Genomic DNA, 16573 nt, shown 5'->3' with positions numbered 1-16573 from the left:
TTTCTGATTAATTCTGACTACAAGTCATAAAAAGAACCTCATAAGTATTAGTTGTGATATTACTAAACAGAAAATAAAACTTTTTTTCGGAAGCATAAATGCTCCAGGAGTTTTGACATTAAACAAAATATCAATTTAATCGATTTTTCGGTGGAGAAGGGATGAATATTTTTCATTTTACTCTAAAACCACAACTTTCTTGGTACCATTGTTAAGCTGGGACTTTAGGTAACATGATGATACGTTTTTAGTTTCTTCCCACATGTTGTCCCAGGAAGACTTAGACTCTCAAACAATTGATTTACAAAAATCAGGACTTTTTGACCCAGTGTGGTACAAATATAGGCTTTTACTGAAAAAGAATCAGAGAATATTCTTTGTCGACAAATTGATTAGGTAAAGGTATGTCTAAAGGAACCTTAAAGTTTATAAGTGGGATGCACGGTGGAACATCCCAGCCCATGAACTAATTGTGTAAAGTTGCATATTTCATATCTACGTTTAACGGATTTTTTTTTCAAGTGGATGTCTTTTTATATATACAGATATACAGACTAGTTTTGGACCATATTTGTAAGATGTTGTTTTAAGACGCTAACATATATTCTGTACACATCATATCATTTTCGTGTCCATATAGCTATGTTGTTTATGCATCTAGTTATTGTTTTAGTATTAACATTAGCTTAACCTTCAAAATTGGGTTTCAAGTGCTTTCTTATTCATTGATATAATATGAAGTCTTACAAAAAAAAAAACATTACATGAACACATCAGCCATGCAGACGGTGGAGCACGTTCGCTTGTCATTAGAGAAATGTTGTTAGTATGCGGTTAATTACATACTGAGTGCAGTTACAAGAGACGGTACTAACGAACTATTCGCCTTTATGGTGACTGATTTGTTCACTATCATAGCAATATGTGTTATAGTGCAACTATATTAGAGTGTTACTATTATATTTGTGAATACTATAAAAAAAAATTCTCAACGCACTTTAGCCATTATTCGCTACACGATATATCGAAATGTAGATCAAATCTCTCTCTATAATGTTTTTTAAAAAGGAATTATATAGTGCTGTCTAGTATTACAGTGACTAGCTATAAACCATAGAAAGTTTGCCTTCTCCGCTTGAATTGCTTGTTCTAACCGCATGGATTTGTTAGAAATAGCAGCGATCCTCTCACCCATTACTGGTGCTCCTTTAACGTAAGAGACTGGAATTGCGTTCATCAATACTGCAAGATGCATGGTACCAAATAGCTAACCAGTCAACCTCTAGCACTACTTGAGTACCATTGTAGGGACTTATTTTTGCTTCTTAAATTGCCTGGAATAGGACTTTCTCATAACACAAGGGTTTGTTTCACCCTGCGCAATATTTAGTGACTTAAGCATCAAAACAACTGAAATAGCATGACAAGGTGTGGCTATCCGAAAAGTTTTTTTTTTCTCTGTGAACTCTAAATGAAATGTAAATATTTCATATTGTCTTTGGTCTCTCTTCTCTGTGGTGTTGGTTTACAAATGTATATTGTCTAATGTTATAAGTTAAGAGTATTATAAATGTTCTTAATAGTGTTTTTTTTACCAGGGGCTGTGTCCTACCAGTTTTTCTTATACCGCAATGACTTTCACCAAGTACAAAAGATGCTTTCACAACAATGTTAATGCTAGATTTACCATCCATTACTACAAAACTTTCTAATCCGCAGCAAAATAACTTATAAGGGCCATTGTAGTTTTTTTTTCTCATTTTGGTGGATGTAGCCAATCACTCACCCATTTGCTCAAACTGATTAGCTGTGCCAAAAAAAAAACGCTGCTTGCACATAGAGCTCTAACAAAATGATTGCTATATACCTCGGTTGTATTCATATACACGAAAAGAAAATCCCCAAAATTCTTGAACAATATTCTATATACATATATGTTATCTCCTAACGTTTATTATTTCAGTATCATCACATCAATAATTTCGAACATTCTGTTGAAATCATCTAAAGAAAGATAATTACAAATACTTTGTTACATCTCTCCGCGTTCATTATTTCAGTTTTCATTTTTTTTCTCGAACCTCCGCTTTATTGTGACCCTCATGTCAGTCTACCGTCCAGCCCCACTTTTTGTTTAGGAAGTTATAATTAGAAGACAACGGTTTAGACGATGACAAGCTGATTATGGTATGTTGAAGACAACGGTTTAGACGATGACAAGCTGATCTCCATTATGGTGTGTTTAATATAATATTTAATTGTGAATCACTTCTCAGACTTAAAATAAATGGAATACGAGGAGTATCTGCATGTGTACACCACATCTACTATCTAGTTTTCCTGGTCATTTTTTTCTGAAGAGACACCAAAAGGCCACCAAAAATCCATTTATTACATTACAAAGAGATCATTGTTACCACTAAAAAGCAAAAGAATTCACACTGCGTGGAATCAAAGGATTATGTTGCAATGGGATGAGTTCAAAGTAAATTAGACGTATCCCCCAGAAACGGTTGCTAAATGAAAAGTTAACGGAGCGATTATACGTTCGTAATCCATATTCTCTTATTACTAAATACATGAAATACTGGTGTATACTCCATATACTTTCTAATTACATCAATATATCTCTTGTCACACGACATCGACAGAATCTGTCTACCAGAAGCGTTCATTGTCCCTGAATAACGCTCAGGCGAATAAAAAAGTCCAGCAAATGCACAATATACATAGGTTGCACGATATACAAACAAGTACGTTAAATTAATTAGCTATGTACAAAGGGTAAAGAAAGCCTTTGTTGAAATATATAATCGGAGACTTTATATTACTATTTATTATTAGTATCATATAGGCCATGATATAATGAACGGCCTGTTTCAAGGATTATGTTTGTATGTGAATCTATATTCACAAATATTACGCCGTAAACGCGTTGAATGTTGCTAAAATGTATTACTATTGAATTGAAGAAATGGCTTTTACTCATACCTACATGACAAACACGTCACTCATATATTATATTTAATTATACAAGTTCACTTGTATTACTAATGATGGGTTAAACTCTTCAGGGCCATTTCATATTGTGCATATAATGTCTACGTGTCTAACCTTTTCTTTTGCTTATGCATGCTTCAGTGCATATTTTGGTAAATCATACGAATTCCTTGATCTATATATTACATGTATCTCTATTTTGTACCACAGTGATACGTTAAAACAGAGAAACTTACTATTTTTATCGAAGTTCAGAATTGGTTGCTTAGTGTCAGACGTTTACCAAACACACTTGGACTGAAGGCAGGTTTTATTTGTTGTTATTTGAATTTACCCTCTTCGTTATAATACGTTGAGTATTTTTTTTTTTTTACCAACCCCCTGAATTACCGGCATTGTTAATGGCATTTCTGTTGTCTTTCTTGAATTATAATTTAAATATAAACTATCATATATGCTCCATTTACAAATAATTAGAGAATTAGTTTTCGTGCTCATATTGACCAGTCAATCAGCAATATCAATTTTGCGGAAGGTATTAATTAGATATTGTCGTTTTAAAAACATTAATGATAATAAGATCTGTTGACATTTTCAATGGTAAGGATTACACCAACGAGGAGTCGCAGTTATGGGAAAGAGCAGTTTTAAATTAGTCTTAAAATCTTTCAAAATGTAAACACCAAGAAAACAGATTCTTCTTAGATACAGTTATTGCAAAGACCTGTAATTAGATACCGGTTTGTGGTTACTGTAACATTCATAAATGTATGAATACGAATTCGATTTGAGATTTCCAATTTCATTAATCGGTATGATAACTTTTTTTCACGAAGTCCATTTAGCCTTTTCGATTTACAATAAGATCAGATAAGATAAAATAATATAAGATAGGATAGTTTTATTCACCAATCACGGACCCTCTCGGGTCGAAAAAAAAAATGATACAATGATTAAAATGATGTTAGAAAAATGTGCAAGAGTAATCAAGGGAACCAAGGTTATAGCGGTAATCAAAAGAATGTAATCCAGGGACAAAGACCAGACATGGAAAACAGACATACACAACAAAGAACATTAAGTAACTAAAATCATACATGCAAAGTAACAAAAGTAAATAGGCAACTCGGACTCCACTAAAAACTGGGAGCATGAACCAGGTGCACCAGTAGGGTAAGCGTTCTCTGCTTTTGTAGAAACACCCGCCGAGTTGCTCATAAAAAGTCAAGTCCGGGGTAGACAAACGAGGAAAGGAAAACTATGACCCGTTGAATAAATCAATTTTCATGGTGCTGATGGATACACCATAACGATCCACGAGTTCATGATGACGACCATAAAACTTCTGTAGTGATTACTTCAATCTTGTAGCAACATAACCCTGTTCCAGAAGCCTATTTGTTAGAGTTCTAGCGCGATATAAAAAGTCTGCGTAGTTTCGGCAAGCTATATACAATATAGTCCTCAATAATCCTCAAAGCAATGTAGTTAAATAAAAAGTAGTTGTTCTCTTTTGTATATTCCGAGTGATTGTCGCTGTTTAATATAATAAACTGTTAATAAAGAAGTATGTATATAAACTGTCAATTAGTTTTTGTTATATCTAAATATGCGTTGTATGACTATTTACGAACAAGCCTCGAAATGACCATTTATGCAATAAATAACAATTATGTCAAGTTATTAGAACATGTGTAATTTATACATACATGTATACTTAACAACACTACCACTGCTATAAATGTTATTATACACAAAAATATTGTTGTTTGTTTTTCGAACTAGCAAATGAATCATTCAATTCAAGATTGTATCGCTCCTATGTTTTATCAATACAAGAAAGACAATCCATGTCTAAAGTTATGACTCATTGCAGAATTCCCTTGGTCACAACTGGTTAAGTGGCTGTCTTTGTAATAATCATGCAAAATCTGAAAAATATGATACACCCCAAAAAGGCTACATATTTTTATTTTTATAATTAAGTTATTTTATGGGTCTATATTATAAAATGTATAATTATTCATTCCAGTCTGTCTGCTCGTAGGAGATAATCAACATTAAAAATCCGATAGATTCTATAGACCCTTTTGTGATAAGTTGGTGAGCATGCTCAATATACACTTCCGCGAAGTAGGGCTTGGGTAGAACAGCAGAATTTTCCTCGCGGAAGTGTTTAAGGGGCATGCTCTACGTATGCTCATCGACTAGTCCTCCTTTAGCACAAAAGGGTCTATTGTATTCGAGTGTCATTTACAGAGTTATCTCCCTTAATTTTGAAATCTACAGTGCGTTCTATATAATTTTTATCTCCTCAGAACACAGATTATATGAAAAACCAGATGTAAATTTCTTTACTATGGCAATTCAAACAAAATTTAAAAAATACAAATATGTAGGCTTTTCACCCATGAATCACATTTTGCATGATTCTTAGCTGGAGTGCTACTTCAATCTAGGGTGGAAAAATAAATGTCAAATTAAAGTGGAAGATTATTTTTATAAACAATCATGATGTGTCTTATTATTTCGAAAAGGTAAATTAGAACGTGTCTACTTCTACTTCTACAATCTCCTGACCAACTTCATTTCAACGCGCATGTTATTTACAAATTCCAAACAAAATTTTAAACTAGTGAATTTAAACATTAACAAATAGGAGTGAGTTTAACAATAAACAATGAGAGCGAGTTTAAAACTATATACATTTGTAGATGTTTAATGAATGTAGGTATAAATTGAAATGGCTGTTTTGAATGACTCGACTGAGTCACTCATAACAATGCTCATTGGTATACTGTTCCATAATTTGCTGGTTCTTGGAAAGAAAGATTGTTGTCTGACTTGTAACCGACACTGGGGAATTTGGAAGGATAATGACAGGGGCGTAGCTAGGCCTGTTTCAATTGTACGCAAAATTAGGGCGAGGGGTCTTGGGAGGGTGGGGGGGGGGGTGTCGCTTAAGGCCCCCAGTGAGTCCGGCAAGGCAAAGCCCTGAGGGAAACTCCTGAATTTTAACGATTTTGGAGCCAGTTTTTCAGAGCCTATACTACGTTCATGGTATGCATATGTGATAAATAACCTTTATTTCATCGTTAAAAAGTGTGTTTTTATTTTTGTTACTTTTTCCGAAAGTACGCAACTGCGTATTTGCGTATAGGCAGCTAGGCAGCTACGCCCCTGAATGAGTGTATGTTTCGGGACTGTCTGAGAGGTGGAATTAACCGGTCTGTTTTAGTGATGGCAACTAGGGAATAATTGATTCTGTATAACATTATTAATCTTGTGTCTGATCTTCTATGAGTTAGGCTTCTCCAATTTAAATGTTATATCATGTTGGAGAGACTAGATGTATTGTGGTACCTGTTTGTCTAAAACATAGCTGCACGCCTTTGAATCATTTCTATTTTGTTTATGTCATCTATAGTAGAGTGTATGGATCCCAAATAGAGCAGGCATATTCCAGTGATGGCCTGACTAGTGATTTATATGCCTGCCCCTTTACCTTGGAACTGATGTTTAGATTTCTTTTTAGGAAGCTTAATGTATTGGTGGCTTTATTTCATATCTTGTTCACGTGACTGTGCCATTTAAGGTCAGATTGGATGGTAATGCCAAGGTATTTAGCTTTATCGACATGTTCTAGTGTATGGCCATGTAATGTGTAGGTATATTTGATAGGGTTTTTGTTACTGGAGATCGAGAGAACATTACATTTATCGGGGTGGAATGCCATGTGCCATTTTTGTTTCCATTCTCTTGGTTTATCTGAATCAGTTAGTAGTGATTTGCAGTCACCGTTAGATTTAACTGCTAGATAGGCTGTGGTGTCATCAGCGATCTAATATGACGTCTTCATATCGTCAAACAATATATGTCGGTACAACCCCATCTTTAACACCTGCGCATTGTCTTTTTTCTTTCGCTGTCGCCTTGAGACAAAACACTCATTTAAAAACGTTTACGCGATGATTAAACATCTGAGAGGTTATCTAATTGAAAGTCAGTTATATAAATACACACATTTAACACATACGATTACATAAATATACAAATTTAATCCAACTTCCATTAGGGACAGCCGTTATTTTGGCTTCGCCTATGGAAATTTTTGTCTCAAAATTACCGTATTTGTCATATTAGAAAAGAAATAATTCCTTCCGGGGTAGATTTGTACTAATTTGAACATGGGTTATGGCTTTTGTATTCTCATTTAAGACCTCGCTGTCGCTCGGTGTTAAATAATCGAATATAAATGCCGTACCCAAGTTAAAATGAGTACAAAGCTACCCCTTCCACGAATTATTTCTTAAATAGACGTATTGTGGAATTTAGGCCTACTGGCATATCATTAATATAAAATAAAAACAGTCTCGGTTCCATTACAGAACCTTGGGTTACCCCTGACTGAACGTCAACATAGGCAGATGTTACACCTTCGAGTACGATTTGATCAATTTATTATCCACGTGTCTGTACACTGTCGCAATAAATTTAAGTGTGGTATTGGGATGTACTTCCTGTTAAGTTAACCCTTGACCCTTTCCCGCGCTTTCACATCACGTTGGAAAACAACAATGGCAGTAAGTTGTAACATTATTATCTGAAAGTTTTGCAAGTTTAATGCATGTTAATTAAATTTTTCGAAAGTTTCAAAAGTTCCGATCCATGATTTAAGGTGTCAGGAATTTTTGCACTCCCTACAATCGGTCATGTTTACTGATTTTCGTGTTTACATGCAATAACTCCTTTTCAAAATTTTTTTGCCCCACGGAAATAATAACAAGCGTTTGTGGAAAGTAGACATAAATGTGTGGCAGGACGTTCTACCTGCGTGGTAGTAGGTATTGAAATTTTAATAGCCAGTTAATTGACGTCGCTTAAGGATAATCATAAATATAAAATCGAAGGCAGTGGCTCCTCTTCACAATCACATTCAAGGATAGTCCGAATTCCTTTGACCTTGCAACCCTCCTCTTTTTTATTTGGATATTGATATGTCGGGTTGGGGTCAGAATGATGTGCCATACAAAAAGTTCTAGATTCAGCGTAGTCCGAATTTCCTCTGACCCTGCAACCCACCGCTTTTTTATTTGGATATTGATATGTTGGGTTGGGGTCAGAACGATGTGCCATACAAAAAGTTGGAGATTAAGCAGTACCGCATAGTATCGCCCTTCAGCCGCTTGTAACGACTTTCAAGTTGAAATTGTGCATGTCACACCTACCTAGTTGGATTCCGGAATCATTTTCCAGTATGCTGATACCAAATTTGCTACAAAAATTACATTTATTATTGAAGTTTCGATAATTTTCCACTAGAGACCCAGTTTTGTTGACATTTTGAACAGTAACAGATAGTAGGCAGAGCTTGTTACCTTTTTTTGTAGCAAATTTGGTATGTGCTTGTCACACCTACCTTGTTCGATTCCGGGATCATTTTCTTGTATGCAGATACCAAATTTGCTGCAAAAAAAAACATTTGTATTGAAGTATTGGTCAATTCCATGAGAGACCCTGTTTTGTTGACATCAGTTTTCTATTAGTGTTATATATTAGTCTTGTGCCTGGAAATGGACAGATTTTATGTTGGTCAGACACAGGACAAGTAACAGACGTTAAAGATGTCTGTTGTCAAAGTTGATGTATTGTCTTGACCCTGTAACCCTCTTCTTTTTTATTTGGATATTATTGTTGAGTTGGGGGCGAGAATGATGTGCCATGCAAAAAGATCCTGCAGTACCGCTAAGTACCGCCCTTCAACCATTTTTAACAACTTTGAGTTGAAATTTAATTGTGCATGTCACACCTACCTAGTTTGATTCCGGGATCTTTTCCCTGTATGCTGATACCATAATTGCTACAAAAAATGCATTTTTTATTGAAGTTTTGATCGTTAACCCAGGGTTCTCAATAAGTGCCGCGACCGGCGATTTTGCCGTCTACTTTGACATTAGCGCTGGCTATTTTGTTGCTAAAAAAAGTTAAATTTAAAAAAAGTGTTTGGTTATTTCACATTTCATTCCTAAAAAATTGCATCAGAAACCTTCGATCGTGGTGTTTATTGTAATGCAGATTAGTTTCCTTGACAAATTCATTTTTTTTGGTCATGATCGGCAGTACAAATAAACTGAATTAACAAACTTTAATCGTGGTTAATTTGGCGCTTTTCTAATGGACATGTTACTTTTTTTCAAACGCAGTACTGATTCCATAACACTTATTCCTTACATGGGAAGTTTTCGAATCAATTCATCATTTCCGCCCATCATTGACCAAAGCATGTCGTAGTGCAAGTACAGAAAGAAAAATATCATCTTATTTTACTAAAAAAGCGATAGATGGTGTGTATAAACAAATATCAACATCTTTCAATGACTTTACGTTATCTTTTAGGTGCGATCAGGCCGAACTCTTTTGCCTCACTCAAAAAATAAATAATTACATCAATTTTCGAATTTGAGCTAAATGAGCTGCAAAAAATGGGAATATTTGAATCGAGAATAAGTGATCAAAATCGGAAGGGTAGCGGACACGTTACTTTTCAGCGAAATTTTGAATTTTGTTAGATTCCGATTTAATGACTTTTCTTGTATTTGTATCATTTTGTGTATATTTGTATATTAAATTGAATTTCTCACAACTTCCACATTACTAATGTAAATGAAGCGTTTCTGTCACAATTCCATGTGTTATTGACTCAAACCAGATGTGTGGACGATTAGCCTGTAGAGGTTCCCTGTCTTCGAATGCCTGGACTGGCAGCCAATTGCCTGTCAAATTGGTTAGTTAGTGAAAACCACAGAAATTGGTACCCCGCAAACAATAATACTTTCACAGTAAGCATTTTTACAGGAAACTTAAATTTCTTACCTGTTTTAACACAAGGCAGGGAACGAGATATAATGCTTACGTAATCAACAATAACAACTTGACTTTATATGATCATAACGAAAAGAGTATTGCGAATATTGAAATAAAACCTTCAGTTTCCCATTCAACAATATCTTAGCTTCAATGTACATACCACATTTTTTTTCTACCAAAACAAGTGTGAATACAGACTGGTATTGTCCAATGAGCAGATTTGAACATACACGTTTTGTCTTGAACGTGTTTGCATTGTCTAGAAAACTCATTTATTGTTATCAATAATTGAATTATACACATGTTGATAAATATCTACTGATATCAATAAATGGGGAATAAACTCCACAATGGCTTACCATAACCATAAGACAAGTCATGTACATATTACAATGCTCCTTTCTTGAAGGTGTACTTGCATGTGTTGAACTTGCCCATTTCACTTTATGTATGTTAGCTTGGTAAAATTTGTTGTTCTAATTCTGGACTATCAGGTTTTTTTTTAGATTAACAAACCAACAGTGTGGTATCTGTCAGTTACATGAATGGCCTTACTGTTCCCTTTCGGCAAAAATTTCATGAAATGTTATGTTTTCTGGACTTTTTTTTTGTAATGCCTCGTCCACTTGATTTCGTATTTGGTATATAGTCTTATCATGACAAGTTACAAGTTAAGTTTGAATGATTTTTACAGAAGTTGTGTCCCTTGGACATAGAAAATTTCATAAAATTTCATGTTTTCCAGACATTTCTTTGTAATGCCTCATCCAATTGATTTCATATTTGTTAGCTAGTCTTATCATGACAAGTTGCAAATTAAATTTAAATATTATTGCAGCTAAATGGTTTATATGGAACTTATGGCCCTTTGACATAGAAAATTACATAAAATTTTATGTTTCATCATTTTGATGCAAATTGCTGCTGTCATTCTAGAGTTAGTTGCCCTTTAATTCATAATAACAAAGTTTTTTTTTCAACTTTCCAGGTGATAGAAAGAGAATGTCTTTATGCAGCTTTCTGTAATTCAAAAATGTTATTATCTATTGTAAAATGAAGCTCAGGTTTGATTTTGATGGAATTTGCTTTTGCTGTTCAAGAGTTATTTTCTCTTGATTGTTAAAAAATAACACCATCCATTGTTAATTCACATATATTAAAGAAAATCTCATAAAGGCAATGAGTTCAAAGGCTGAAAGGGGACACTGTATTGCATCAGCAATACTGTCAGAATGCTTGTTTTTAAAATGGTTGGGGCCATGACTCCAAATTAAATATGAGCCTACTTAAGTAGTTATAATATAAAATTTCATAAAAAATTTCATAACAATTGATCAACCATAACTAAAGTCATTGCACGAAAACGAAGTGAATATGGATGAAGATGACACAGATATTGCTGTCAGCACCATACCATTGTGATTATACATGTACATGTATGATCACAATTTTTTACGGTGGCACTATTATATTAAATATATATATCGACAGATTCCGGGTATGGACATGCTTCATTTCCAATTCCCTAAAAGCCTGTCAACTACTCTTCCTTAGGACCAAATTAGTACAGTGTTCTAGGATTCTCATTACCCGTTACCCGTGGTAACTAAATTTTCAGGTCGGCAAAGTCCTTTGGGAGCCCTTGGTTACCCATGGGGAAGTCAGTTTTAAAGTTTGGGCATGTTGAAAACAAGTCCTTACTTTCCTGACCTGTGACAATTATTTCTGACTTTATTTCTGCAGAATTTAAGTTTTATTCTTTAGAAAACATGATTGTTTTGTTTTGCTTTTTTAGTCATCACAGTCCTATCGGCGCTTGTAATTAGATCTTTTTTCTTCCATTGAAGTCCAACACAATCGTGATGTGAAAACAATAATTTTCGATGCAAAAATGGTAAAATAAGAAAATATAGATTTTAAAAAATCGTAATTTTGAACAGATGGTTAGTTTCTTTCAACATTATATATTTGTTTGCAAATAAATATGAAATGTATTGAGGGGAAATGGGGCACCTGTGCCTGAGAAAGGTGACTAAATTGTTAAAAGCCATAAAAATGTGAAAGTTCCCATACACATATTGAGGCGTTCATGTTTCCCATTTAACATTCGTGCATTGTTTTACATTAGGTTAAATGCACGATAGAAGCATTCGTTTATTTTTGTACTATGATTATTTCCTTGATTTAACAGTTATTTTTATATTTTTTGCTATAATTAATTTATATAATTCATTAGTTTTATTTTCTTTTTTTTTTTTTGTCTTCATTATATGTCAATATTATTATTTTTAGTTGTTCGTCTATCGTGCATTTGAACCCATGCTAGGAGTGTTTTTTGTGCTTTTAAACGCACGCTGGGAGTCTTTGTTTGAACGCACGATAGAAGCGTTAGTTTATTGTGCATTTGTTGAGCGTTTAGCATGTGTTTTGGTATCGTGCGTGTGGGAAACCTAATTGTCTCAAGGAGTGTACAAGTTTTTATCATAGATATGCCCAGTAATGTATTTTTAAATACAATACTAAATGTTTGAATGTGGGAAATTCAAAATAAAAATGGATCTCCATAGTTTTGGGTTCACATCCTCAAAAGAGGCAGAGTCCTCCCCCTCTAAGAAACCGAAACTTGATAAAAAGGTAAGGAATAAAATTTATGATTAAGAAAATGAAATCAACATGGAAGGAAGAGTTTCCCTGTGTAGAGTATATTAAATTCAAGCACCATATGCTCTGCATATGTTGTAAAGAATATCCTATCATAGCTAATCATAGCAAATTTGTTACTAGGTCAACAACATGGCATAGAAACAAACTTTGGTCCCATAATGATAGTCTGCCACACAAGAACTGTGTTGCACTTGTTACCAAATCATATTACACATAATTTGTCTTTGAAATGATACTTTCAATGTAGGTAAGTTCATTTAAAGTCTGGGTAAGTCATTTTTTGGAGGCCACTTACCTGTGGCAAGTCAAGTTGACCAAAAAATCCTAGAACACTGTTTAGTAGTGTGTGATGTGCTAAGAATTTGCATCTATAAGGTTTTTGTTTTTACATTTGTCCTAGTTAAAACAGTTTTCTAGCTAAAGAGAATGAAACTGCTTAATGGAAAAAATTCTCAGTTGCAGTCATGTACTCAACAGAAAACATTCGAAATTCTTAAGAAACAAAATTACAATACCGGTGTACGAATGTCTTTAGGCTTAATCCATCGATACTTGCTCACTGCTAACGCTTCAAAAACAATATTTCAACTAAATCTTGTATAAAACAATTTCATCAACTTCTAAATATTTATATACATTTGTAGCCTGAAAAATGTTTCCTTGGACAAAAACTGTAGGCTACAGTACTTGTTTTGCAACTGTGTACAATATATCCAGAGCTAGCACTGCCAGTATTATTTGGTTTCAGAACCAACATAACCTGTATTTACATTCAGCAGTTCACACTGTCATTAACTTTTCTTTAGAATCTCTATTTCATTAAATCCCATAAATCTTCTTCACAATTTATCAAAACTTAGTTATTTTTATGTGTACAATATTTAAGTATGAAGGAGACTAAATTATATTTTTATGTACATGTACAAACTTTACTTTATTGGCATGAAGTGGTTAAAATAAAAATCATGTAAAGAGTTGTCAGTACATGCAGCCTGACATATATAGCAAAACTTAAAATGGTTGGAGCTCCTTGGGAATGTACTTGCTTGTACACTGTACTTTTACGTGTACATAACCTCTGTATGTATAATGTAGAGTCCCCGAAACTTCACGTTACAGCAATGGGCAGCTAATGGAACTACCCCAACTTAACAGATTTCTCAATGCCATATGTTTTGCAACAATACGTCAAAAAGTTCATATGCATGCTATACACGTATGTGTATGGAATGTTAACTCATAAAAGATATGTAAAAAGAAGGTCCTATTTAATCTTGGACACAAGTTTTTCCTCCAGCAAAATGTGAAGAAATATGGACCATATTCAACTTAAAAAAATGCAATTTTGAAGAAGAAAATAAAGCCAAAGATTTTTTTTCTATCCTAGATGGAAACAGAGTTAAAACACACATGCTGTGAGTGTGCTCTTGGCCGTGGATAATCCCTTTTTAGCATTTGGTGCTTGAGATATTGTTTTGTTTTGATCAACACCATCAAAACAAAAAATATCTCCAGCACCGAATCCCAAAAAGGATCATTAGGCCGTGGACTAAGTCTATTACATGTTTAGTCTTTGCAAATTTGGTTTTCATTTTTTATTCAGATTTGGTGTCACTATAACTTATTTCGTTTCAAAATTTGAATAAAAATGAAAATAAACCCCTTCCTTCCAACTACAAAATTTTAGAATGGAGATCATAAATAGAACCTTATTTTTTGCACTGGAAAGTTGATTTTATCCCAAATAGTATTTCGCTGGGTTCAAGATTAAGCAAATGCTGTAGGCTGTACATCGTGCAGATTACAAATTGGATCACTAGGTCACAGATTGACATTAAATCGTGTGTGATGCTTTTAATGAATTTAATGAATGAACATGGTCACATGACAACCAATTTCCCTGAATACACCGTGACCCACATTCACGCGTATGATTATGCCTGGGGATTCTGTAAAGCTTTGATGCTTTATACTGTCTGCTAGGGACCCTAAATGATAGCCAATGACTTCAAGAAACCCCTCAGTTCGTCATGTATTACAAATGCCACATATAAGTGCAGACTGGGTCTAACAGCATTGAGTACATATGTTAGCACGAAAACAACAGTTAAACCATGTATAGGAACAGTCAGCTGATGGTCTGCGTCACTCATATCGTGCAATTGATTGGCTAACACTGTGTTACGAAATATTTAAAGGGATTTTAGTGGTTTATATCTAAAAATACAGTCAAATTATCTGCTTGAAGCCTCAATATCCTAGCTTTATAACGCACGAAATGAAGGCCATGTGAGCTATTGCCATCACTTGGCATCCGTCGTTGTCATTAACAATTTTTCAAAACTCTTCTCCTCTGAAACTATTTGACCAATTTGAACCAAACTTGGTATGAATGTTTCTTAGGGTATCTTGCATAGAACTGGTATGGGGATTTTTGATCCGTCGAAAAACATGGCCGCCATTACTAAAAATAGAAGGTAGGGGTCAAACAGTAGTTTTTTGCTTATATCTTCAAAACCGTTAGGTTTAGCCAAATTCTGACATAGGGGTAAAAGTGTTCAGCATGGTGAGATATATCTGCAGTCAAATTTTCATTTTAATCAATTAAGCCATTTTGGAGTTACAGTGGGCGCAACATGGATTTTAATTTTTCACCTAAACACGGTTGAGGCGGAGTTGCGTTGAGAATTGGGCCTCCACGGCAATCACCAATTAAAACTGTTCGTTTTTTAATGTAGTTTAATTGAACTTACATTTCACCTCAATTAACTTATTAAATTAGATTGTAGTACTTTTTTTCTTCATACTTAACTGAAGTTAATTTCTACCCATTAAGCATCATCACAATGTTTCTTAATTGTTTACAGGTAATCCTTACCTGTAAAATTTTACCCTGCAGGTGTTCTAATTAAGTGATAATTATTTCCAAATTCGAAATTAACATGTCAATTAACATCTCATTCAAACATTTGTACCCTTAATTGATTTACCGCTATTATACATGTGCCGCCTTTTTACAAGTTTTGAAAAGCGTAATAGAATGTAGAAAGAACAACTTCATTTTTTTTTATGTTTTAAATAATTTTTTTTTCTTTATTTACTCCTATTCAAATCTCAACTTTGAATTTCAATGTTTTCAATTTGAATATAAGCAAATACAGACACAAAATTAATTGTACTGGATGTGTCGTTTGTCACTTTCTTCATGTAGTTACAAAAATGTATACTTCGTTTTATTAATCTACACTGTTAGGATTTTACAGTTATGTACATGTCTTCTTAATTTAAGGTATCAAACTAAAATTAAAACAAATTTTTAAATATATATTGTATAAAGAATTATGCACGCAGATTTTAAGAATTAATTGTAAATTAAGAGTCGGATAATACCGCATTTACAATATTGTGTAGATACATGTACATTGTATATCAATGCATACAGTTATTTATAGATATAAATTTGAAACTTTGTCGTATATTTTCGGATTAGATTTGAAAATTAATTGAGTAATAAAACAAAAAGTGGAACACATTTTGCTATCAATTTCTTCAAAAGATTACCTTAGAAAAGCTTGCTTACAAGTTTTACGTTAAGCAGGCAATGAATGATCAGGATTTAGCTTTCTGAAGTGCTTCTAAAAAACCGAGAGCCCAGAATGTAGCAGAGAGGTCTTTACATAATTGTGTTAATAAAAGAGGCTTAAAATTTTGGAAGTAGACGTTGTCTTGGATAATTGTTCACTCGCCGTAGCACAGCCTTACATAATTTGAGAGTTATTATAGTAACTTTCAACTTTTGGGACTTCTCGTTTCATTGGGATTTACTGTAGAATAAATCTTGCAAGATGGACAGTATTATACATGACCGTCAGGTATGGAGTTTAATGAAGATCAAATTGACATGTATACTTACGATATGGCAACAATTCAGGAGCTTTTTCAAATTTTCAATACCAAAGTATTATTACCTGCATTCCTAAGGAAGGGAAAGATAGAAGATTCATAAAAAATTGGAGACCAATTAGTCTGATGAACACGGATA

General features: G+C 33.8%; 1 protein-coding gene across 1 annotated transcript in view; it reads left to right on the top strand.

Moving 5' to 3' along the window:
• The first annotated feature begins 7514 nt into the window (after positions 1–7514).
• LOC148629772 (DNA replication licensing factor mcm2-like) overlaps positions 7515–16573 on the top strand; it is a 43792-nt gene continuing 34733 nt past the window's right edge. The window contains exon 1 of the mRNA XM_088556958.1: positions 7515–7583. Coding sequence (XP_088413084.1) covers positions 7578–7583 — 6 coding nt within the window. The 5' untranslated portion in view covers positions 7515–7577. The remainder of the gene's footprint in view (positions 7584–16573) is intronic.

This window comes from Perna viridis, chromosome 1, assembly GCF_037379345.1.
Source record: "Perna viridis isolate PV_CMFRI_1.1 ecotype Kerala chromosome 1, ASM3737934v1, whole genome shotgun sequence".
NCBI classification, from domain to species: Eukaryota; Metazoa; Mollusca; class Bivalvia; order Mytilida; family Mytilidae; genus Perna; species Perna viridis.
This window is presented reverse-complemented; position numbering and strand designations above follow the sequence as displayed.